The 25,195-nt window shown below is 33.1% G+C and overlaps 1 protein-coding gene and 1 non-coding gene across 2 annotated transcripts; both read left to right on the top strand.

Moving 5' to 3' along the window:
- The first annotated feature begins 16,029 nt into the window (after positions 1–16,029).
- Trnal-cag lies at positions 16,030–16,113 on the top strand. The gene has a single exon. It is a non-coding gene; the product is annotated as a tRNA-Leu (tRNA).
- Positions 16,114–16,670: 557 nt separating this feature from the next.
- LOC110995091 (6-phosphogluconolactonase) lies at positions 16,671–25,083 on the top strand. The gene is made up of 4 exons (XM_022262080.2): positions 16,671–16,957; positions 17,211–17,411; positions 17,577–17,857; positions 24,634–25,083. The coding sequence occupies exons 1-4, from the start codon at positions 16,840–16,842 to the stop codon at positions 24,733–24,735; spliced, it is 702 nt and encodes a 233-aa protein (XP_022117772.1). The 5' UTR covers positions 16,671–16,839; the 3' UTR covers positions 24,736–25,083.
- Positions 25,084–25,195: the final 112 nt, after the last annotated feature.

Raw genomic sequence — 25,195 nt, 5'->3', positions numbered from 1 at the left:
TGCTAAAACTAGGAAACGAGTCATACATATTATACTAACGTGACACACTAAGGTTTTCTAATAATATTCTTGTTAGATTGTAATGTTCCTTGTTTGTTATTTGTTTTATATGATACATTTAGTGTACGAAGAAACAACGGTTTGTTAATTTTTTTTTCATCTATGTTCGTTGATATTGAGAGCTCTTCTCTGTACATGTATTTTTCTAGCTTGAACAACATTTAGGCAAACGTACTAGAATTCGTTTCGCCATTTAACAAGTTTTTTTTAATATTTATGAAGTATGTTAAAACATTGGTTTGTTTTTGCTCATTCATAATATGTTTTATTAGATACAATTATCATATCGTCGACATCACAGGAGAACGAAGAGCTGGCAGCTACCTCGCACAAAGAATTAGTCTAGCTATTCAAAGAGGGAACGCTGCTAGTATCTTCGGAACCTTGCCTAAAGGGACTCCTTTTAATAATATTTTTTAATAATTAAATTTTAAGGTTAGTTATTAGATATATTTTTATGTTTTTATTTTATATTTAGATAATTGTGGTTAAACAATAAAATGTAATAACGAGATTATATTAGGATAGATTATCGTATAGGCTAAATTGTAATTCATGCAAGTTCACACTCTCATTTGAGAACAAAAATCAAAAGACATTCAGGATCCAGCTTATACGAAGCATGCGACGATAGCATCACATCTCAAATACTTCTAAGTGCCGACGGGTATCTTTTTTTAATTTTCCAAGCTCCACAGCCGCACAGAACATTTCGCCATAACAAAACAGAACTCGGGCACGGAGTTTAAAAAACGTTGCATAAAGGGCGAAATAACATGAATTTTCTCGTTAAAAATAAATAACAAATCAGTGGTGCTACAACCTCTTTTGGTCGGGGCCTCAAATTTCTGAATTTGTTTCGTGATCATTTTTAAATCTAATAGGCAAGTCGGTGATCAGTCTTCTATGCCTGACACGCCGTCGAATTTTTAGGTCCAAGACATATCGGTTTGCTCACGATGTTTTCCTTTACCGTACCAGCAAGTATTTCATGCGCACATAGAAAGAAAGTCAATTGGGGCGCACCCGGGATCGAACTAACGACCTCAGACATGAGAGTTCCACACTGAAGCCACTATGCCATCACTGTACCCATAATCTTTTTTTTACCTATTCTAAAGCAGTGTGGGCTGTTTATTACAGATATGTTTTACTTTGCTTTCTACAATTCCGTATATTAATGTAGAAAGGCGGAATGTTATTGCAACATAAATACTATATGTCTTATGCAATTTAATAATGCATTTCGTCTTAACTTATTTATTTAGTAGGCAGTATGTAATGTGTGTATCATAAGTAAAACAAAATAAATCGGACAAAGATGTTATACAAGATATAAAAAAATATTTTAAAATCAATGAACAAAAAATAACGAAAGAATAGAATTTGAATTAATTTTGAGAACATTATTTTTATATGATTGTCATATTGTAAACTAACAACCGAATTTTATTATATTATTGTCATTTCGTGTGACATTGTGGAAGGTCATGTACGGTTAGAATAATAAATTTTATGTATATTAAATTTATTGATATATGATGATATGAATTGATTCACTAAAATATAATTAATTAAACATTCAATAATTCACTTTGCTACAAATTTTAAATTAACGCATGGTTTTCCAATAAAAGCTTTTTATTTTTCACTATTAATATAATATACTAACTAATAACTACATAACACTACATACTACATAACTATTTCTAGGATTAAATTTACTATACAATTATTATTTGTTTAAGTAAAGTACTAAATGATATATTTATTTGCTATCGTTACTCTTATCTTTCACCGACAGTGTTTCCGCACAATTTATGTGAGGTCGCGCGCAGGAAATGTGTATGTCAATGGCGCGTTTGACGTGGCACTTACGATACATAGATAATACTAATGTACAAAAAAGTGTTTGCTATTTTGACATAGCACATCATCAGCAAAGTAATGCGTATAAAAAACATAAAACCTCTTCTAAATAAAACTATCCGTATTATATTATATTAAACATACATAAACTTAAAACAAAACCACTAAGCAATATTGGATCCCGCAAGAAAAGCGGAAGTATAGCCGACTAAGCAAACATGGCGACGAACTGTTGCAGATGAAGCAAAGGGAGCCGGAAAGAATAGAAGCGAAGTGCCCACGACATTAAGTCAATTAAAGAACAAAAATGATGATACTTATTGAAATTGTTCCTAGGAACAGTTTTATATTAATATTTATTTGAAAGCAGTATACTTAAACTTAGCAGCGACATCAATTTTACATGATACTTGCATACTGAAATGAAAATGACCCACAAATCAACGACAGGGACTGGTAAAAAAACTGAGACGAAAAAGGAAAAACCAGGTGCTAACGCCACTGTTTTCCTTAATACGTTTTAGTGTATCTTTATACGAAAACATATGATAGTCACGTATGGTTTCGTCTTTTCAAAAACCATTTCACAGCCGAGCTGAACCTTTGAGATCTCAACATATGCAGTAATTAATTATTTTATTAATAATTTATTAATAATTGAAGAATCTTAAATTTATTTTCACACGTTTTCTCTGAAGTTTAAATTCTATAGCAATATAATTAGTAATTTGATCATTAAGTATCACACCAACACCTGATAGTTATCAGTTTAATATAATTATAGGAGGTAATAGTTACGCTCAAATAGCAGTTAATTTGATTATAGCTGTCTCATTTTGATTGATATATTAGTATAACGAAATGTTGACATCAAGGTTTAAATTTAGAATGTTTCTTAAGCTTAATTTTCTATATAAAAAGCTGATGAGGAAAGTAAAATAAATCATATTAGCCTGAATGGCTTTTCCCGAACACCGCCATGCTATAATGACCTGAAAAAACAGGATGTACCATTCATAAGCATGACCATAGCATCCAACATATGTTTTCGCAGAGGTCACTCTATATCTCCCTGAACCTCACCCTACCACTACAGATAGTATGTATGCCAGGGAAGGACACTTCTAGGAAGGGAAACAGTTCTTATTCATAGTAAGAAAATCGTCGCATCCGTTATTTTAAAAAAATATTTATCTGTGGTGATCAAACCTTATCAGGACTTGGCCGTTTAAAATGTGCGCTAAAACCAGAATGGTCCTTCGCGCCGGAAGGTAACGTAAGCACTCAGATACAGTAACTAGCATAAATTGCTGGTCGAACGAAACCTTATTTGGAAGACAAGCGTTTACGATAAATTTATTTTTAGATTAACCTTTTACATTTTACATTTTAATAACGATTTAGTAAGAATTCTCGTATCAAGAGGGTTATGATTCTACGGCCTTGTTTCATTAGTATAATAGGTTATGAAATAGACACAGATGAACCTAAAATTCAGAATTTAGTTTGAAATACATAAAAACTTCCTAAACAATCGAAGGCCAATATAGAATCGCAATTAAAAATCCCGTTAACCCTGTGTTACCTTATCGAAAAAATCACCGATAATTACACCGTTCATACATTGATTTATTTCCATTACAATCGAGTACCTTGTCGAAGTTAATATTGAAATATATCCAAGCTAAACATACGAACCGGATTACGTAGTGACTTCGACAAAGTTCCATATGTCGTGCCAATAAGATGTTTCTTTTTTAAAAATCAGTGGTAGACCATGACACACTTCTGGTACGTTGTCACTACACTACACATATGCTGTGCAATAAGCTTATTTACAATATTGACACGTGAACATTGACTTTTAAACACTTATGCCTTTCTGTTATGTTCTTGATTGCCTTAGTACAGATTAAAAAGTAAAAGTCAGATTTATATTATTTTTATCAAATCTCTATGTATATCAATGCATACTAAAGATTATCAGATTATATGAATGATTTAGAAACATTTCAACATCCGATTAATTATATTCGAATGGAACAAGATACAGTTCACTTATCTCAGCACACACAACATAGAAAGCTTTATATAGGCGTTCAGTATTCTTGAAACTGTACGCAGTAGAATGCGTAAGCGACGCTTAAGGATTTTAGGATTTCGGGGTGATATTTAGAAACGAACTATGACACAAAAACCAATACATTAAATATAGGAAGCTAAAGACTTAGCGTATATGAATGTGAATTCATCAGCATCTCCGGTATTAGTAATTCACATAGTTTTATCTTCAGTTCCGCAAATAAAGTCGCCCGCTCGAAAGCGATAAGGCCGCCATTTGGTTTTTTATTAAATTATGTTTATTTTTTTTTCCTTTTATGTAATGCAAGGAAGTGTTAATAAATAAATAAAATAAATAAAGTCGTACCAAAACAAATTTTTTACGGCAACGGAATGAGCGGCTAATTAGGATCACAATTAATACCGTGTTAGTTACGTTATTTTTATAAAAAAATGATGGTAGCATACACTATTGCTACGTTTCATGTCATGATGCATTACGTGCGTCGAACTACATACGAGAAAAATGTACTGTAATTGGCTCAACTAGAAGAGACCGATGTTCTAGTTTTAAAATCCTATTTAACATTCATAATCTGGTTAAAACAATCAATAGTCGTGTCTGAATCGGATTTCCGATGTAGTTCAAGATTTCTAGCATATGTAGTAGATAGAAAGTGTGATATATATACTTCTATACAGTTTATCTATACAAATAATATACCAGATTTTGCGGTTCTTCTGGGCTAAGTGCGTCGTTATAGATCTTCTGAACAGATTAAAAAAAATAAAAATAGAAAGCTACTTTATTTATTTAAAGGCTTATAGTAACCCTTTGTGGAACAAACTGCTCATTGAAGCTAAGCAGCTATTTCCGAACCAATTCGACTGCGGGTCCGTCAAGAAAAGACTGTAGCAATTATTAAAAGGCGGGCAACGCAATTGCCTTTTTCAATATGGGTGTACATTGGCGGCGGTATCAGGTGAGCCTTCTGTCCATTTTCCTCCTGTAAAAAAATAATACTTTTGTTAATTTGCAGAGTAACATAGAGACACATAGGCAGAACGAAAACTTATTTTTATACTGTACTTCTTGTTTAAAAGAAGACACAAGCTGCCAAATGTTTTTAAAACATGACTATAGAAATGTATCTGTAATAATGTATATGTAATAATCTTGTATCAATTACGTAATTATCAATTGAAATCTAGTTTATTTTTTTAATATAAATTTGCGCAACCAGATGAGTCTTTTATAGTGCATGTTTTAAATAGCACAATACATGGCATTGCAAATATGAATTATTATAACGCGTCTACAATTGCCCAACTTTAGTATTTTAATTGGCTGTGAACGAAAAGTATTATACTCTTCATATTTATAGAGCAAAATGTATTTTTCTATAGTCTATGGTTTTATCTCAAAGAGGTCGTATATAATATATTTTCAAGCGACTTCAAAAAACCGAAAAGGAAGCTTAGAATTCGACACATAATTATCGGAACACCTGCTTAAATTTATTTAAATCATATTCAAACTTGTCATATTATATAACGAGAACATCTTCATGATAAAATAACGTTTTCATACCTGTTTGTTTATTTAAAACAACTAATTAATATAATGTATTTTTATAATATGTAAAAGTCATACGCAACGAAATACCATATCAATCAGATCATAATCTGACAATAATGTAGGAACAATGTACGTGAATTATTCTACTCGGCTTAATGGCTAGCATTTAACTAACCTAGATATTTCACTCAGCGTATGTGTCTTTCAATTTCCATACATTTAATTTTAATTAAATTGACGCAAATATGTGTGTCTGGTGCTTTCGGAAAGTAACCATGAGTTTTGTTAATTAAAACCAATGTTTTAATAACATAAAATCTAATTTAATCTAAGAGGCTGATTGCAGATGGTAAAAATTTGAAAAAAAATTACTATCTCGACCTGGTAAACTTCGTATCACCTATATATTTATGTGTGATAAAGTTCTACTATATTTTTAAAGACAAAAAAATAGAACCTGATACTACAGCTATTAAACACAAGTTTCTCAAGACTTTTTTTATTTCTACAAAGACAAAAGACATCAAATATTTCCCAGCTAAGAACAGTGTTTACTGCATAATTTTTTGTTGTAAATTGTCGTTTTTAGTCATTTTATTTGACTATTATTATTGTTTCCCGCTGTTTAAACCTTCCATAAACTTTCTCAAATATTTCAATAATCGTTTTTTTTCAGGTTCCTTTGGGGTGTTTTGTACATTTATAATTTTGAAATAGTTTATTTATGACGTTTAAGCAATAAAAAATAACGTGGAATTTGACCACTAATATTACTGAAAGGTAAACTAAACTAAGCACTAGTAAACAAATATAATTATCTTTAAAAGTCACTTCTCCTCATCTGTATGCATCTGCAGATAATTTACGCGAACGAAATAGCGCTGTTAATAGCTAATTGTAATTTTTGGTTATTTATTAACAGAATTAATTTCATGGTGGTATTACTTGTATAACACGTTAGATTCAGATCTAGATAATGGCAATAGCTCCTGAATGTTACAATTTATCTTAAAACTGATACATTATCATTACTTGCGTAGTGTCAGCAAAAACACGAATCTGAAGTAACACAAAAACTATAAAAATTGGTAATCAATGCTTGGTGCCCATGGGCACTCTTTGGAGTCCATGGTGTGTGTGTGTCTGTGTCCATGGGCGGCGGTATCATATATCACAGGTGAGCCTCCTGCCCGTTTGCCCGCTGTTCTATTAAAAACATACAAGACATAGCGGTTATTCTATATATGTAATATATACATTTATTAAATCTAATACATTTTGGTGTCGTGCTCATAGACTAGACTACTAACTTCGAAATGAATAAATAAATAGAACATGTATAAACATATTCGTTTAAAAAACTTGGCTTTTTACTGAGACAAGTCAAGAACTTCATGAACATCACTACAGTGAGAGTCTTATATGAGTTAGCGATTTGGGATGACATTAAGTATAAGGAGACGTCGGATTGGGTACAAAATAATTTTATGAGGTACATGTATTTGAGGATGTAGGCGTGGATAAAAAGGGTACACCTTTTTATGCACTCATGTACACAACATTATTTATTGTGGATCTGTGGGCTACAACGAGCTAACAGTATGCCGAGAATTCGACTTAATAAAGTTGTTACATTGGCAAGGACAGTAATTCGGCAGTACTTCAGTTCCTTAGCTTCAATGTGCCTGATGGGTACAGTATGTCAGAAAGCGACATCGGCCGCTGTTACTTCGTGTGCCCACAGCTAGGACTAACCTTCTGAAAAGGGCGCATATATTTCGGTGTGTTAATTTACTTAACGAAATACATAGGTTAACGGACCTTTTTCATTGTCCGTTTAATAAATTTCTTGTATTCTTTATTATGTAATTTTCATGTTTTTTTTTTCTTTTTGTTTCGTCTGTAAAGTTTCTACACTTATTGTTCACTCTTGTCAATTTTGGGTCACCTGTTAAGGCAGGAGTGTTTATTATAAATAAATAAAAATGTATATGTAAAGTAAATACTATCCACATTATTCATATAAGAATCACTTATCTGTATCTTTATATTATAATTTATATATAGCGTAAATATAATTTGACGCTAAAGACGAAATAGTTGTTTAACTTTACTCATCTGGTGATGTGAAAACGCCGCATTTTATTCCATCTAGCCGATTGTAGTCCGACCCCACTAAGTCTAGCCACGTGGCAGAATTTCAGAGATAGCAGATAGAGAAAAACCTAGCCCGACTGTACGTACTGTTCCTTCCTCAAATCTAATACATATTCTTTTTATAAATTCATAAAAAAAAAACAAAAACAATGAAACCTTCACCTTTTATGATGTGCTATTCTCGCCACTAATAGTCTGACGTTACACATGGTACATGTGTCGATGCATGTGTGCTGCTACCACGCCCTGTCGCACTCACCTTGCTAGTGATGTTCACATTCAATTATGTATCGATATTCGTTACATAGTATAATTAGCCAGTTATAAAAGTGCCCTGTGTTATATTCCATTTTCCGAACACATCGTTCGTTTGAGGACATAAAATTTGAATATCTTCTAATAAACTAATTTTAACAAATGTAAGAACGTAGCAAGCTACGACCACTAGCTACGATTTTGTAGCACTCTTAAGTTCTCTGATCATGAAAACTAATCACTTGATCTTTGAAGTCCTTTATTCAATCAATTAATTTCACGTCAGTTATTTAATCGATAGCTTTGTAGTTTGTACATCTGTCGAATATATTTATTTACGCTAGTCATATTTTACATGACCAAAGTAATGTAAAATAATGAAGAGTTTATATGTATTTTCTATTCTTATAGTAACAATACTATTACCAATCTTAAACTAAAATATGACTTTTAGTTAATCGTAATATCAGTTGTATACCAACTTATCTAACTATCCTGAATTATTTAATTATAAAATCAAATTTTGAAAAAAGGCGTTGCACTATATGTTTTCTTTTTAATATTTCTTCGGGATATGGGCTTTAATTCCCACACCTCTGGCGGTCTTGGGTTACATTTCTGGTCAAACAAGTTTTTGGTAGATTTTAATATACTTACATAATTGATTTGGCAATGTCCATTATATACATTCGATTGTTGTGTCAATGTGTTCGTCGTATAACCCAGTTTGGGGTCAATTCTTGGAAACAATAGGTCGAAAAAGGTCATATGCTACTTGTTGTCATAGTTCAAACAGTTAAATGTATGTAATAAGTTCTACATTCGATGCGTGAGTAATATGTAAATTATAATCATATATCACTCAACATCAGGTGGGCCTCCTGCCCTTTTACCCCCTGTTATATTTAAAAAAAAAAGAATCGATTATAGCAGAGACAACACTAAATCTGGAGTCACCGTACTGTCGAAACGCACGTGCATACGAGTGCGTATTTCACAACGCGCCACTCATTTTACGATCAAATCAATTTTCGCTTTTCGCTAAATACAAACATAATATCACGCTTAATATTAATATATTCATTTTTTCATGAACAGCCTATCACCGTCATTATGTGGTTTGTGATTTGGTGAATGCCGTTTTCCTTACGATGAACAGTGTTGGCTGAGTACCTTTCGTGCGACTATCAACTCTGAGGTCGTAAATTCGAATCTCCGCTGAGCACCAATAAACTCTTTGGTTTTTATGTACATTTTACATTAATGAAAATTTCGTAAAGAAACCGCCATGCCCAAAAAGTCGACAGCGTGTGTGAGGCCCAGGCTGTTTCCTAGTGTTTCCTGCATCAACGTGCATGCATGGTGAATGTCATAATAGTGAATGAAGTAAGATAGGTATTTCATTATCGTTGTAAGTGGTCCGTGATCTTTGCCTAGCCTTTTGGGAAAAGGTCGTGAATGTATAAATAAAAAATCAGTAGATGATCAACTTTTGAGATCACACACTGTCGATTTTTTGGGCCGTCGTTATAAAGACGTTTTAGTAACGCCTAATATTGCTTTATATTCGGCAAAGGTTCGCTTTAAAAGTATTAATAGTATGGTAAATTATTATAACAATATTAAACTATAATAAAGTTCCGCAAGGTCCCTCAAATATAAGTTATGTAAGAGTAAATTTTTCAATATAATGTACATACGTATATATTTTTAAACATCAATATTACATCATCATTGTATGCAAATCGAGAGACAGGGCAACATTGTATAGGTATTAAAAATTAAAATACATGTCATTATCATCCTTAGCACATAGGCAGTCGAGAAGAATATTTTTGAGAGTCTTCTGTTTATAATATTGTTAGAAGTAGCTTCATAAATCGCGTTATATTTTTTATGTACATACATCAAAAAGTCAATGACAGGTACTATTTAGATTTGTTTTACTTAATATTTTTCTTATTACATAAACACAAATTAATCTGTTTTTTCTTCTGCAAGGAAAAATCTTGAACTAACATAAATTTACTTATTATTATTATACAAAGAATTTAAGATTGACCCATACACTGAAAAAAATTATATATGTCGCAGCAATGAGGTTTTGAATCGGTTTTGAACCGTTTAAACTTTTTGGTTGGTTATATATATTATAAGCTCTGTGACATGTAATGATAATGACAGCTGACAGTAACGCTTACACGCAGGCAAAGCTAGTGAGATACCTATAACAACATATTACGTGTAACTCTTGAACCTGACATATAATAAATTGTGTCAGGGTTAAACGTAATAAACATATGTATATCCGTATTTGTATTTTTATAAAACTGAAGGCAAACATATAAACTTGTTACATTTAAATAATCAATCGGCTAAACTGCTCTTATTAATTTGATGACTGTATCAAAGGTTTATGTATTAAAATGAGATCGGATAATTAATAATTATGTATAATACAAAATCGTTTCCTTATGGTCTTATTATTATTTAAATGTTTAATTTATAATAAATTAGGTTTTCATTATATAAAAAAAATCTAATTGACGAATATAAATAAAATGTATTATAAATATTACATGTTAGTAAATACAACTTAATAACTTAAATATATTATAATTTCTGCATATTACTTTATATCTAATAAATATTTATATACAATTACAAACTAAAAATATATCTAATAACTAACCTTAAAATTTAATTATTAAAAAATATTATTAAAAGGAGTCCCTTTAGGCAAGGTTCCGAAGATACTAGCAGCGTTCCCCCTTTGAATAGCTAGACTAATTCTTTGTGCGAGGTAGCTGCCAGCTCTTCGTTCTCCTGTGATGTCGACATAAATAAATATTATAAATATAAATAAAAATATTATAAATATTATAATGGTACTATATATAAACAATATATTATTAAGATATAAGTAATTATATAATAAGTTTTGTAAGCTTATGCCTTTGTCTGTCTAATTTAAAATGGTTTTAGGGAGTCATAGTTTTATATATTATTTTATTCAATTTATAGGCAGGATAAACATTATTTATTAACAAACAAATAATAATAATTTGTTTGCTTTTTAAATTAGAATTTAAGGCCATATTAAATGGATTATCCAACTTGTATGGTGTCGTGTCGCACCATACCTCGAATGTGGGTCATGTACATGTTTGAATAGACTGTGATTGAACACAGATGTGTAATTAATTATGTCTTTTGTCGTCCTTTTAGGTCTAATTTTGAACTCCAATAGAAGACTTCCGTTTTTGTATGTATTCTTAGGTTATACAGGCCATTAATAAATGTTTAAACCATTAAAACAATAATGTGAATCATATTTCTAAATGAGGTAAGGATACATTTAAGTTCACCAAACTTTCATATTTAACATATAGGAATTTGTATATTTTTTTGTCGAATTTCTTTCCGTGTTTTAAGTTAATTGTATAACTTTTTATTCAATGTCTATCTACATGATCTTTGCTATTTTTCTTGTTAAGTAAGATTATAATTTAGATCTCATATTATAGAGAATAAAAAAGAATATTTTCCAAGTATGTAATTGTAAAGAAAATAAACCATTCCTGTTGGTAATCACTGATCACATATCAGTTACTTCCTTCTATATCAAATACCTTCATTTTATTACGTATAACGTATTGGATCCAATTGAAACGAGTAAATATATTAATCTATCTAAGTTCTAAAACTACATAACTCTTTTAAAAGCGTTTTATGTGATCCAAATAGCAATCGAGAATTCTTGTTACATATTATTTTAGCAGTTTTGATTAGTTTTATTTATTCAAAAACCTCTAATGCTAACCACTAAACTATCGAGATACCAAAATGTAGTAATAGCGAAAAGTCCCATATGAACCGGTACCGGTCGCAAGGCTACGCAGCCGTCACACACGATATCAGCTCAATCAATCTTTGTAAGTATATAACGACAGCATAAAATAAGAAGAAAAATATTAATTTAGGCAATTATCAGAAATTATTTTAGATTTAATAAAGTAATATCACTATGCAAAAGTTACGTAAGTAGCGAGTTATATAAATAAAGATGAGTTTGTTCGAATGCTTATCTTAGGAACTACCGGTTCAAATAAAAGTATATTTTTTTTATAAGATGATATACTGGATATATATAATAAAAAACTACCTATACCTCCTAAGATACTATTACGTAAAATTAATTCCTCGTCTTTTGCAATAATATAATAATCGTTTCTCATAAAACGAATCTTATTAATATAGAGGATATTAATTATTCTGACGGTACACATTTCGAGATATTGAATGTGTGTCGCTGGGTGCGGCGTGTTGCGTATAAGCTCCATGTGCTGACCCTACTACCTGTTTACTAAAAGCTTGAAAGCCTATATGAGGTATTAAGGTAGCTCATTAGTTGAATCCGAGGTCATGGGTTCGTATTTCATTATTCCTAGGAAACAATCGAGGACTAAAGTACATGTTTATAATAGATCTTTCGGAAATTACTAGAAATCTCGGTCACTTATTATAAGGATTAGGTTGTACAACTTGTTCTTTTTTTTATATTAACTGCTACCATAAGTTTGAACTGTTGTAATTACTTGAAACTTTTCAATAAGCGTATGTTACGCAAACTTAGAATTCGGAGATACTCATACACATTTTTGAAAATGGTTAATATACATCTCTTGTAGAAATATAACCTTTTGAAATCAGTGATATTTTTGTATTTTTATGTCATCCGTTTTACATTAAAATACTTCATACATATTACAACCATATTGTGGGCAAAAACTATTGGCGTATTATAGGTTTATAAAGGGAATTTTAATTAGTAAATTAAGTCACCTGGGGTGGGCTTCAACCACCTAGCCCCTGCTTATCGAAACCCAAACTTTTACGAATAAATAAAAGTAATCATAAGCTCCACTAAACTGAGCGAGTTCGTTAGCTTAAGAAATACTTAATATAACTTCAAGCTAAAGATATAAATTATACATTAAGTGTAAATAATTAATGTTTTGATGTCGCTGTGTCGTGATGTTTTAAGATGAGCAAGGTTGTTTGGGTCGAGCCTGTGTGACTCACATCATACAATATATTACAATATAATAGAAACACGGACCCAGCGATAGTTCGATAACGCAAGCAAAATGTATATTTTTGCTCTAACTCACTGACATCGTCAGTCACGTCGATACAAATGGGTTATGACTATATTTGATACAACAATATTTTTTTCAAGAAATTGATGAGTAGCCTGACAAATAATCAGGCCCGTTGCAGTTTAGCCACTTCTACTCCGATTGATTGTCATTGTTTTCAATATATCTTGTATAACTATTAATCAATCAGCTGACGCACCCGTGATAGAGGTTGGCACTGTAGAAAAAATATAATATGCCAGCTAAAAAAAACATATAAAAATTAAATAGTTTATATATAAGAATTTTTCCATAAACGATTTATCACATACGCCCGCGGGCTACAGCCGAGGTCGCTACAAGTGCCTCGTTTCGACCTCAGGATCAGGTGACCTCTCAGTAACTTTTTCATTATTGACAAGCAATAGCCAATTTTATCTTTAGCTCTTAGAGTTTATTGCTAATTTATATATAAAATATTTAGGGAAACAAAGAATTATGTCGGAAATCTATGATGTTAGTTGTAAGAGTTACTTGATAATTTTCCCAAACATTCTGCCTACCAAACTGAACTATTGTATCGGAATCGTAACTAAAACCTACGGTTTACGATATGTGTACTAACAGCTAACCTAAAGATGGACTTATAGTATTATTTTACTTTTCCTGTATAAAATTTTACCTCTCGTTGCTATTGTAGTACTGTAATACTAAGCGTTATCTTGTTCGAGCTTTTAATTTTATTTCTTAATTTAACTCTTTCAGTCCACATTGCAGTACATTAATGCGATTACTTTAACACTTGGTTGTGCAGCCTTATGAACAATTAACTAGTTGTAAAAAACGAACCAGTCCTGTCACATTAACTCATATAACCTTACATGTGAGCCTGCTACACTTGACCTACATAATATGAGTGCTTTCTGTATTATAGAAAATTAGTAGTATAATGCCCACGAATACAGTATCTTATTGGATGTTTGAACGACGTTTATATCGAAGAATTCTTATCTACTTATAGATAAAGTTCTCCGTTTTAACCATAGTCTTAAGATTTACCGATTTTATATAAAATAAGCGTACGTAAAATGGGCCATTTTTTCGTGTATGTATGTAGTTTACAGGGAATATACGTCCGGGAGGCTCGTGTGTTGTAAAGAGATACCGTCGCCCATATACACTTGACCGTTAAATAAAGCTCTAAAATCAATCTTCTGTTGAATACATCAAAGTTTAATTGGGTCGGAAATATATAGTTTGATTCTTTATAGGACCAAAATTCTTAAATGTCAAAAATACGTCTTGGTGAAGGGTAGAATCTGTCCGCCTTAATGGCTCAAATAAGTTTTACTTCGATTCATAATTTTGACTTCCTAAAAATAAATTGTTTTGCTAATACTAAGTAATATGATCAGTTTCTGGCGCAAATGACTAATTAGCACTTGATAAACTTATTTTAAGACCAATCTATGTAATTCATAAATGCCGTTTCTAATAAAAGCCTATTGAATTAATATAATATTTTTTTAATATCAATAAATCGATCTCAGGTGTTCAGATACATTAATAGCTATAATCATTTCCTAATAAATCTTATTTACCCTTGAACTTTTAGAATTAAGAAGCCGTGAATAATATGTATTTATACTAGTACGAAAGTGACCACAATTATGTTTCAACTAATATAATAATAATAACTACATTATTTTTTTTTCAGTTTGGGTGAGAAAGATTTCGCTTATTAACTATATGCGACTAAGAACTGATGAACTTAGATCCCTGTTACCTATTTACACCTGGCAACCATAACGTTGAGGATGATTGAAAGACTGGCAACTATTTTCTTCATATATTTACATCATTTCTTTTAAAATTACTGATTAGATTTATTATTAAAAAAACATATACATATGCTGGTAGTTACAATTTATACCAGCAAATTAATTGTACAAAATTGTTTTACAGGTAATTGCAGCACATTTTTTTGTAACTTAGATTATTATTCCTTTCAAAATTAATTTCACAAAAAAATAGATAAATGCAAAATCGAGCGGTGGAATCCCGTACTATAAGGCCACACGCCCGCTCGCGAACAGTTTACTACTTAGGTCTATAATATTTTTCTAAACTTATCATGCTATATACTATGTACAGAACATAATATTAGTTGGATAAACTATATGGGACTCAGATCATCATTTATTCTATACGCTTCGGGAAATAAAATGTTGCATCAAGCTCTATACTACAAATCAAAATAAGATTTAAAAAAAAAACTAGTGTCATGGTAATATTTCCTACACCTAGGTGAAGATGTTTAATCGTAATAAATTATTGTATTTGGTTTTTGCAAGAACTACTTATTAAAATATAGTTATGTAAATACATAATAAATAATAATAATAAATAAAAAATATCCGTTAAAAAAAGTTTAATTTAGAGGATAATATAATAACATACAAAATCTTATCGTATCTTGTAAAAGTTTAACATTATTAATATTACACTAGTTACATCATACGCAAATAGTTTGACGGTCAACAACCGCTACGATCGGTTTATACTTTCACTATACATTATTATTTTAATGTGTAGAGTGACATCTAGTGATGCATCAGACAATGTAAGCTGTGGTAAGTACTAGTAAGACAATTAAACAATTCTCTTCACCTAGTTTCATTTTAAATTATTTTCTGTAAATTCAAGTTAATAAGACACGTTTACATTTATTTACTTTAGTCAGGGAATATAACGTTTTTCAAAGATTATCCTAAATGGTTGTAAAAAACACAACGGTTATTTTATTGTTCTTTGTCAGTTTTATTTGTAGTTTTTCATTTTGATAAACTAATTGTTATTTATAGATCTCTGGATGTATAGAAGATTAATTTCATCATTTTCACGCAAGTCAGGATGGCCGAGCGGTCTAAGGCGCTGCGTTCAGGTCGCAGTCCACTTCTGTGGGCGTGGGTTCGAATCCCACTTCTGACAAAAAACGGTTTTGTTGTATTTTCCTAGATGGACAATTAAAATTTTTATTTTTGTGAGTTTGACGGTCTTAATTTTAGCTTTAAAGCTTAAAATTCGACATAATAATCGTATAATTCTCCTTAGTTAATATCTGTAGATACTTGTTATAATATGTTGTAGCCATGCTTGATATCAAGCATTTTATAGCCGTTTAAGAAACAAAGAGAAAAGAAAAGTTTCAGTTTTTCCAAGCCTGTCTTTGATATATTTAAAACCCCGCCATCTAGATATTACCGAAGTAAAGAGTACAATTGAAGCAGGCATACTAATTGTTAACTTACGCCGAATGCAAAAATTAAAATAACATGTATTCAAAATAACTTATCCTGTTCATTGTTTTGAACGTAGATACTTGCTGTTTGTTATCCAATTAGTTATCTGGAACAATAGTTCATACTTGTAGTTGACCGTTGAAACTATTCCTAGACTGTACAGATGTCACGTATGTATATCTATGGCCCATAAATTTCTCTTCTCTGTGCTCTTCTTACTTTACTGACTGATCAGTGATCAGTGATCACTTATTCACTGATACTTCGCTAGAGCCTAGAAGTAATAGTGTTCTGTGCTGACTGATGACAATATTTTGCCGTGATAACTCATAACTGATTGCATATAACCTTTAATTTGAAATAACCTTCAAAGTAATAACAATTTAAGTTTTGTAGAAATCGTGTAATTTTTAATATGACTACAATAACTGTAGCAAATGAACAAGATATAATCAAGAAGTTATCTTCTTACATAGAAAAAATTTCTAACGACGCTATTCACAATCGCGGAAAATTTTATATCGGTTTATCAGGTAAATTTACTAACTTTCAATATATAGATAATATACTTTGAAAACAGAACAGGCGGTATTCTTGTAAAAAATATATCTAAAATTTATTAAAGGCCTTGGTGGGGTGTCGGGGTGTAAAACGTATATACTTTTCTATTTCACTATTTCTTTCTCGAATTGGAACAATGATTAGCCGAGATTGCAACCCTGGTATTATAGGTAACTGAGCTATTTCTTAAATGATTATTATTAACATTGTTACCATATACTATAGGTGGATCCGTGGTTAAGTATTTATGCGAAGGACTACCTAAAGTTGATACAGACTGGTCTAAATGGGTGCTAGCATTCTGTGATGAAAGAATTGTGCCAGAAGATAGTGAGGATTCTACATTTGGCGTATATAGCAGACAACTAATACCAAAGACATTGCTGGATAAAAAACAATTCATTACTATTAAACAAGGAGTTAGTGGTAAGGTGTTACATTGAAATTTCTATTGTGAACAGAATAATTACCATTTGGTAAAAAAAAATTATACTTTCCTTAAACATAAATTTATTAAATTATGCTTTTATCACACACAATTTTTGACAAAAAGTATTATGTACCAACATCTGTAATTAAGGTATTTTCTAGCTAAAGAAGCCGCAAAGGATTATACTGAAAAGTTAACAGATGCATTTGGAGGGGATGAATTTAAATTTGATCTTCTACTACTTGGCATGGGCCCAGATGGTCACACATGTTCATTATTCCCTAACCATCCGTTATTGGAAGAAAGTAATCTGAAAGTTGCTGCAATAACAGATTCTCCAAAACCTCCTCCTGAAAGGATTACTTTAACTTACCCAATCATAAATAATGCTAGAAATTGCATATTTGCTGCTAGTGGATCTGGAAAAGCGGAAATGATCAAGGTATTAATATGTATCAAAAATTTATACACACTTGTTCTGTTTATTTCAAATATTTTTTAATTTGTAATATCAGGTACTTTGTACGAGCCAAGGCTGTACATTTTGCTCACTTAGGTTTTCTTAGTTTTATAAGCGTGATGTTTCTCTATATACGTGCCAAGGCTCATACATCATGCTCAGCTACAAACGTGAAGATTTCCATTGTATGTACGTGCTGTGGTTGTTCACTTGAATCACTTATAAGCAGGACGATTGCCTAAATCGTCGGAGTCACGCCCCGAGAGTATATCGGCGTCCTTTTTAACCTAGAAGAAGGCAACGGACGTCAATCTTCAACAGAGGGAGGCAGCTACAGCAGTAAGTCCTTTCCATTTGTTTTGAGCACTATTAATTCTGAGAATTATCTCATTCATTTCGAGCATAATTTTACTGAGAATGATTAGAAGCATTCATTGAGCATTTTAACAAGCATAATGGATAAGTTACTCCAAGTTTCGAAAACTGAAGAGTTGCTTCGCAAGCAAGAAGCTTATTTTAGGTCGTTGGATAGCATATTGGAACAATCTAAGGCATATTCGGCATACGAAAAAGATGAACTTGAGTATGTACTAGAAGGAATAAAATTACGATGGGATTTAATTTTTGAAACCCATATCCAATTAAATACTGTTCTTAATGGATCTGACTCGGAGTATCAGAATAAATATTACGAGCAGGAAGCTAAATATAGGTGCCAAAGGAGAGAGTTGAATCGCAAATTTCATGCTACCGACTGGCAGAAGAATTCTCTAGAAACGCTTATGGAATCACCGATACTTAGGGATTCACATAATTCAGAAAATTCATTATATGCCTTGCAAACAGCTAATAATCAAATCCGGAAAGATTTAATTAGAAAACAACGGTGGCCTACATCAAATTTTAGCGTCAGCAAAGATTCGCTGTCGACGCGTTTCGATAACCAAGGTCAAGGAAATACAAATAAAATAAAACGTTGTCAATTATGCAACTTGTCTAATCATGGCCTGTTTAATTGTCGATCATTGTTAGAAAAAGATTTTAATGAAAGGGTTGATACCATTTTAAGATTGCAGCTTTGCACAAATTGTTTGTTTAAGCATGACGTGGAAGATTGCTTCTCGCATAAAAGATGTAAGATTTGTTCCCAAAAACATAATACTATATTGCACCATACACTATTTAATTCAAATGTAAATTATTATTCCACGCAAAGAGAGCGATTATTTCAATATACATCGGATAAGGAAAACTATTCGTCTTCAGCAAAAGTGGAAGAAGGTTTAGAAGAAATTGAGAACGAGCACAGTGTATGTGCAGATATTTATCAAGGCATAGGAGTAGCCGAATTAGCAGAAAGCGTCGCGAAATCTGTAATTTCTGACAGAATGGAACGTCATAGCATAATTTCCGGAGTAGAAGAGACCCTGCATCAAAGTACAGGTCTAGCTACACTTCCCGGTTCTTCAATTCATAGTAAAAATACTTCTTATTCCAATGTGTATACTAAGAAGCAAACAGGTAGTAAATTACCTATGGATAATCACAGTATAAGTGCAGATATTTATCAAGGCGGAGGAGTTGCCGAATTAGCAGAAAGCGTAGTAAAATCTTTAATGTCAGACAGAATGGAGCATGATAGCATCATCTCCGGAGTAGGAGTGAACCTGCAACAAAGTACAGGTCAAGATACAATGACTGGTTCTTCAATTCATATTACAAATACGTTTAATTCCAATTTGTGTACGAAGAAGAACATTGATAGTAAATTATCTGTTGAATCTTTTAGCAAGCCGTCATTGCAATCCATAGAACAGCAAACGGAACTTGGTTGTACAGTAATCGGAGAAGATAAATCACATCACGATAACGCGGGTATCAAAAGCATCAAATGCTTGCAAGACAAGCAAGAAGCAGAAGATAAAGAAAGTTTGTCTCCATCCATGTCTTATAAGAAGAATAAAAACTTAAATCGCAGCTTAGCATTGTCTAAGCCTTTGTTAAAAGCACCGATTCAATTATATACGGGACCGGGAAACCATAGATCAGAGAGGGTTGCACGCAAATTTAATGTTTTGCCTATCAATAAAGGCAAGAAAAATAAGGAACAAGCTTTCGACAAAAAGCAGAAATTTGAAATAAGAAAGAAGAAAAAAGGAGTTAAGAAAAGAAAGGAATTTCCAGGAAGGTCAAAAAGAAAGGTTAGAATGAAAGGTGATATCTTTCGTAAAAGGGGAAGATTGCGCAACGTTATCGTTTCGCACTATAGCAGCCTCACAGATACAGGACTTCGTAAAAGTAATATACAACAAACTTATTCGATTATGCAATGCTATGAGTCAAATATGAGTAATCAGAGGAAAAGAAAGAAAAGCACCATATATAAAGTTATACTTAAAATTCCTTTAAGGATACAAAGCCGAGACTCGTATGTTCAGTTCCATTTATGAATAACATACATTGTCGAAAAATTACATTTAATATTGAGCGAAAGTTATATATATACATAAATCATTTTATAAAGTGAAAAACGCTACTAATATCGTAAACAATAAGTGGAATGCCAGTTCAGCAAAATATCATATGTTAGATAAGTTGATTGACCTACTGTGAAAGACGTCACATACCATGAATATGATATAGATATCAAATTACCGAGATACGGTTGCATTTTATAATAATTATATTTGACCTAGGTAATGGTTTATTCACCAAATCAGTATTGTACTTCTTATGCTCATGATAGTTCTCAGTATGTGCTCAAAACATTTAGTGGATAGGTATTACAATCATGTGAAGATCAGGAGACGTCACGGAGCAGTAGGTGTAACATCGGCAGAATCAGCAACCGGTTTCGTAGTGGCCTCAGGAGAAGCCACCCGGGACCGGGCTCCAGTATATCTTAGTGCTAGTGATAGTGCAGTGGAATTGTGTCAGAAGTGTTAATATATGTTTAAAGACTTTAGTGTTCTAGAGACTGTTAAGCATACAATGAATTCATCTTGTAAAGCACTTCATATTCATCTTGCACTTTTTGCCTGTGGGAGTATGTACGAGCCAAGGCTGTACATTTTGCTCACTTAGGTTTTCTTAGTTTTATAAGCGTGATGTTTCTCTATATACGTGCCAAGGCTCATACATCATGCTCAGCTACAAACGTGAAGATTTCCATTGTATGTACGTGCTGTGGTTGTTCACTTGAATCACTTATAAGCAGGACGATTGCCTAAATCGTCGGAGTCACGCCCCGAGAGTATAGCCGTCCGCAGGCACTCTCTTCTTCTGCATTTAACTAAGTCATGGGAGTTACACCCCGAGAGCATAGCCAGACGTCGGCACTCTCTTCAATTGTTTAATTATAATTTTATTATAATTCTATTATATCGCTCATATTCTATTGTTATACGGAAGTGGTGAATATAAGATAATCTACAAATCTTCTATTATTTCTACCAACTGATGACCCAGGAACCGTACATTTTGTTTCCACGGCGCCGGCACGGAATTTCCGGAGTAGCGGACGTCAATCGTTAATAAAGGGAGGCAAGTGAAATAAGTCCTGTCCCAACATTTATAAGGACCCAGAGTGGTCAACAGTATATCGGCGTCCTTTTGAACCTAGAAGAAGGCAGCGGACGTCAATCGTTAATAAAGGGAGGAAACAAAATGTACGGTTCCTGGGTCATCAGGTGGTAGAAATAATAGAAGATTTGTAGATTACCTTATATTCACCACTTCCGTATAACAATAGAATATGAGCGATATAATAGAATTATAATAAGATTATAATTAAACAATTGAAGAGAGTGCCGACGTCTGGCTATGCTCTCGGGGTGTAACTCCCATGACTTAGTAAATGCAGATGAAGAGAGTGCCTGCGGACGGCTATACTCTCGGGGCGTGACTCCCATGACTTAGTAAATGCAGATGAAGAGAGTGCCTGCGGACGGCTATACTCTCGGGGCGTGACTCCCATGACTTAGTAAATGCAGATGAAGAGAGTGCCTGCGGACGGCTATACTCTCGGGGCGTGACTCCCATGACTTAGTAAATGCAGATGAAGAGAGTGCCTGCGGACGGCTATACTCTCGGGGCGTGACTCCCATGACTTAGTAAAATGCAGATGAAGAGAGTGCCTGCGGACGGCTATACTCTCGGGGCGTGACTCCCATGACTTAGTAAAATGCAGATGAAGAGAGTGCCTGCGGACGGCTATACTCTCGGGGCGTGACTCAAACGATTTAGGAAATCGTCCTGCTTATAAGTGATTCAAGTATATAGCCACAGCACGTACATACAGTGGAAATCTTCACGTTTGTAGCTGAGCATGATGTATGAGCCTTGGCACGTATATAGAGAAACATCACGCTTATAAAACTAAGAAAACCTAAGTGAGCAAAATGTACAGCCTTGGCTCGTACATACTCCCACAGGCAAAAAGTGCAAGATGAATATGAAGTGCTTTACAAGATGAATTCATTGTATGCTTAACAGTCTCTAGAACACTAAAGTCTTTAAACATATATTAACACTTCTGACACAATTCCACTGCACTATCACTAGCACTAAGATATACTGGAGCCCGGTCCCGGGTGGCTTCTCCTGAGGCCACTGCGAAACCGGTTGCTGATTCTGCCGATGTTACTCCCGCTGACACCTACTGCTCCGTGACGTCTCCTGATCTTCATATGATTGTAATCTCCTATCCACTAATTGTCTTGAGCACATACTGAGAACTATCATGAACATAAAAAGTATAATACTGATTTGGTGAATAAATCATTACCTAGGTTAAATATAATTATTATAAAATGCAACCGTATCTCGGTAATTTGATATCTATATCATATTCATTGTATGTGACGTCTTCCACAGTAGGTCAATCAACTAGCTAACATATGATATTTTGCTGAACTGGCATTCCACTTATTGTTTACGATATTAGTATCGTTTTCCACTTTATAAAATGATTTATGTATATATAATATATAACTTTCGCTCAATATTAAATGAAATGTTTCGACAATGTATGTTATTCATAAATGGAACTGAACATACGAGTCTCGGCTTTGTATCCGTATGTATGTAAAGGAATTTTAAGTATAACTTTATATATGGTGCTTTTCTTTCTTTTCCTCTGATTACTCATATTTGACTCATAGCATTGCATAATCGAATAAGTTTGTTGTATATTCATTTTACCAAGGCCTGAATCTGTTAGCCTGCTATAATGCGAAACGATAACGTTACGCAATCTTCCCCTTTTACGAAACATATCACCTTTCATTCTAACCTTTCTTTTTGACCATTCTGGAAATTCCTTTCTTTTCTTAACTCCTTTTCTCTTCTTTCTTCTTCCAAATTTCTGCTTTTTGACGAAAGCTTGTTGCTTATATTTCTTGCCTTTATTGATAGGCAAAACATTAAATTTGCGTACAACCCTCTCTGCTCTATGGTTTCCCCGTCCCGTATACAATTCAATCGGTGCTTCTAACAAAAGCTTAGACAATACTAAGCTGCGATTTAAGTTTTTATTCTTTTGAGAACACACGAACTGAGACAAACTTTCTTTTTCTTCTGGTTCTTGCTTGTTTTGTAAGCAGTTCATGCTTTCAATATCCACGTTATCGTGATGTGATTTATCTTCTCCGATTACTGTACAACCAAGTTCCGTTTGCTTTTTCTTCTGGGTTCAAAAGGACGCCGATATACTGTTGACCACTCTGGGTCCTTATAAATGTTGGGACAGGACTTATTTCACTTGCCTCCCTTTAATAACGATTGACGTCCGTTGCCTTCTTCTAGGTTCAAAAGGACGCCGATATACTGTTGACCACTCTGGGTCCTTATAAATGTTGGGACAGGACTTATTTCACTTGCCTCCCTTTAATAACGATTGACGTCCGTTGCCTTCTTGGTTCAAAAGGACGTCGATATACTGATGATCCCTCTGGATACTTAACACGTTGCTCTCCTCTTTTCTATTGATGCGGATGATGGTGTTCTACTTGCTTGATGACTCCACAAACCAGCAGTGGGATGTTTTTCCACGGCGCCGATCTTCAGGAAAACGGAGAAGAACGCGAACGCGATCAACTGTACGCGAAAGACCCGCTATTCCCGGATAGCTCGAAGGACCAAAATGTACGGTTCCTGGGTCATCAGGTGGTAGAAATAATAGAAGATTTGTAGATTACCTTATATTCACCACTTCCGTATAACAATAGAATATGAGCGATATAATAGAATTATAATAAGATTATAATTAAACAATTGAAGAGAGTGCCGACGTCTGGCTATGCTCTCGGGGTGTAACTCCCATGACTTAGTAAATGCAGATGAAGAGAGTGCCTGCGGACGGCTATACTCTCGGGGCGTGACTCCCATGACTTAGTAAATGCAGATGAAGAGAGTGCCTGCGGACGGCTATACTCTCGGGGCGTGACTCCCATGACTTAGTAAATGCAGATGAAGAGAGTGCCTGCGGACGGCTATACTCTCGGGGCGTGACTCCCATGACTTAGTAAAATGCAGATGAAGAGAGTGCCTGCGGACGGCTATACTCTCGGGGCGTGACTCCCATGACTTAGTAAAATGCAGATGAAGAGAGTGCCTGCGGACGGCTATACTCTCGGGGCGTGACTCAAACGATTTAGGAAATCGTCCTGCTTATAAGTGATTCAAGTATATAGCCACAGCACGTACATACAGTGGAAATCTTATGGAATTTTTATTAAAATTTCTATTCTTGTTTTTAGAAAATTCTTAAAGATAAAGATGACTTACCTGCTGCAAGAGTAAAACCAATCCATGGTTCTGTATACTGGATAGTTGACGCTGCAGCCGCAAAATATTTATAACTATGAAAGATTTATAATTTTTTTAAATTTTGGAATTACAATATTAAAATTTGAAATCAAAATATGTAGAAAATGGACCTATATTCTCAAGTCTGAATATGACCTGATAGGACTTTAATTAAGGGAACTTTTTGTTAACTGAAGGGACCAACTAGTATATATTCATAGGGACATTTTGCATTGAATTTATAAATAACATGTATGGATAATAGCATAATTTTTTTACATTACTTTAATATAAATCTAAATATGTGATAATTGTGATGTATCGGGCTAAGTATAACTACGGAAATGTTTTAAGCACAATAATGTTAAGGGATATATTTTTTATTAAATTTGTTGCATTAATTACTAAGTTTTATTTAAATTCATACTAACTGACAAATATGCCAATCAGTTTTGGTTATTACCACTTAAGAACCTATTTCGTAATAGAATCTCTTTTAACATATATTTAATT

This window comes from Pieris rapae, chromosome 7 (assembly GCF_905147795.1).
Source record: "Pieris rapae chromosome 7, ilPieRapa1.1, whole genome shotgun sequence".
In the NCBI taxonomy this organism is placed as follows: domain Eukaryota; kingdom Metazoa; phylum Arthropoda; class Insecta; order Lepidoptera; family Pieridae; genus Pieris; species Pieris rapae.
The sequence above is the reverse complement of the archived record's forward strand: the minus strand, read 5'-3'. Positions and strand labels throughout refer to the sequence as shown.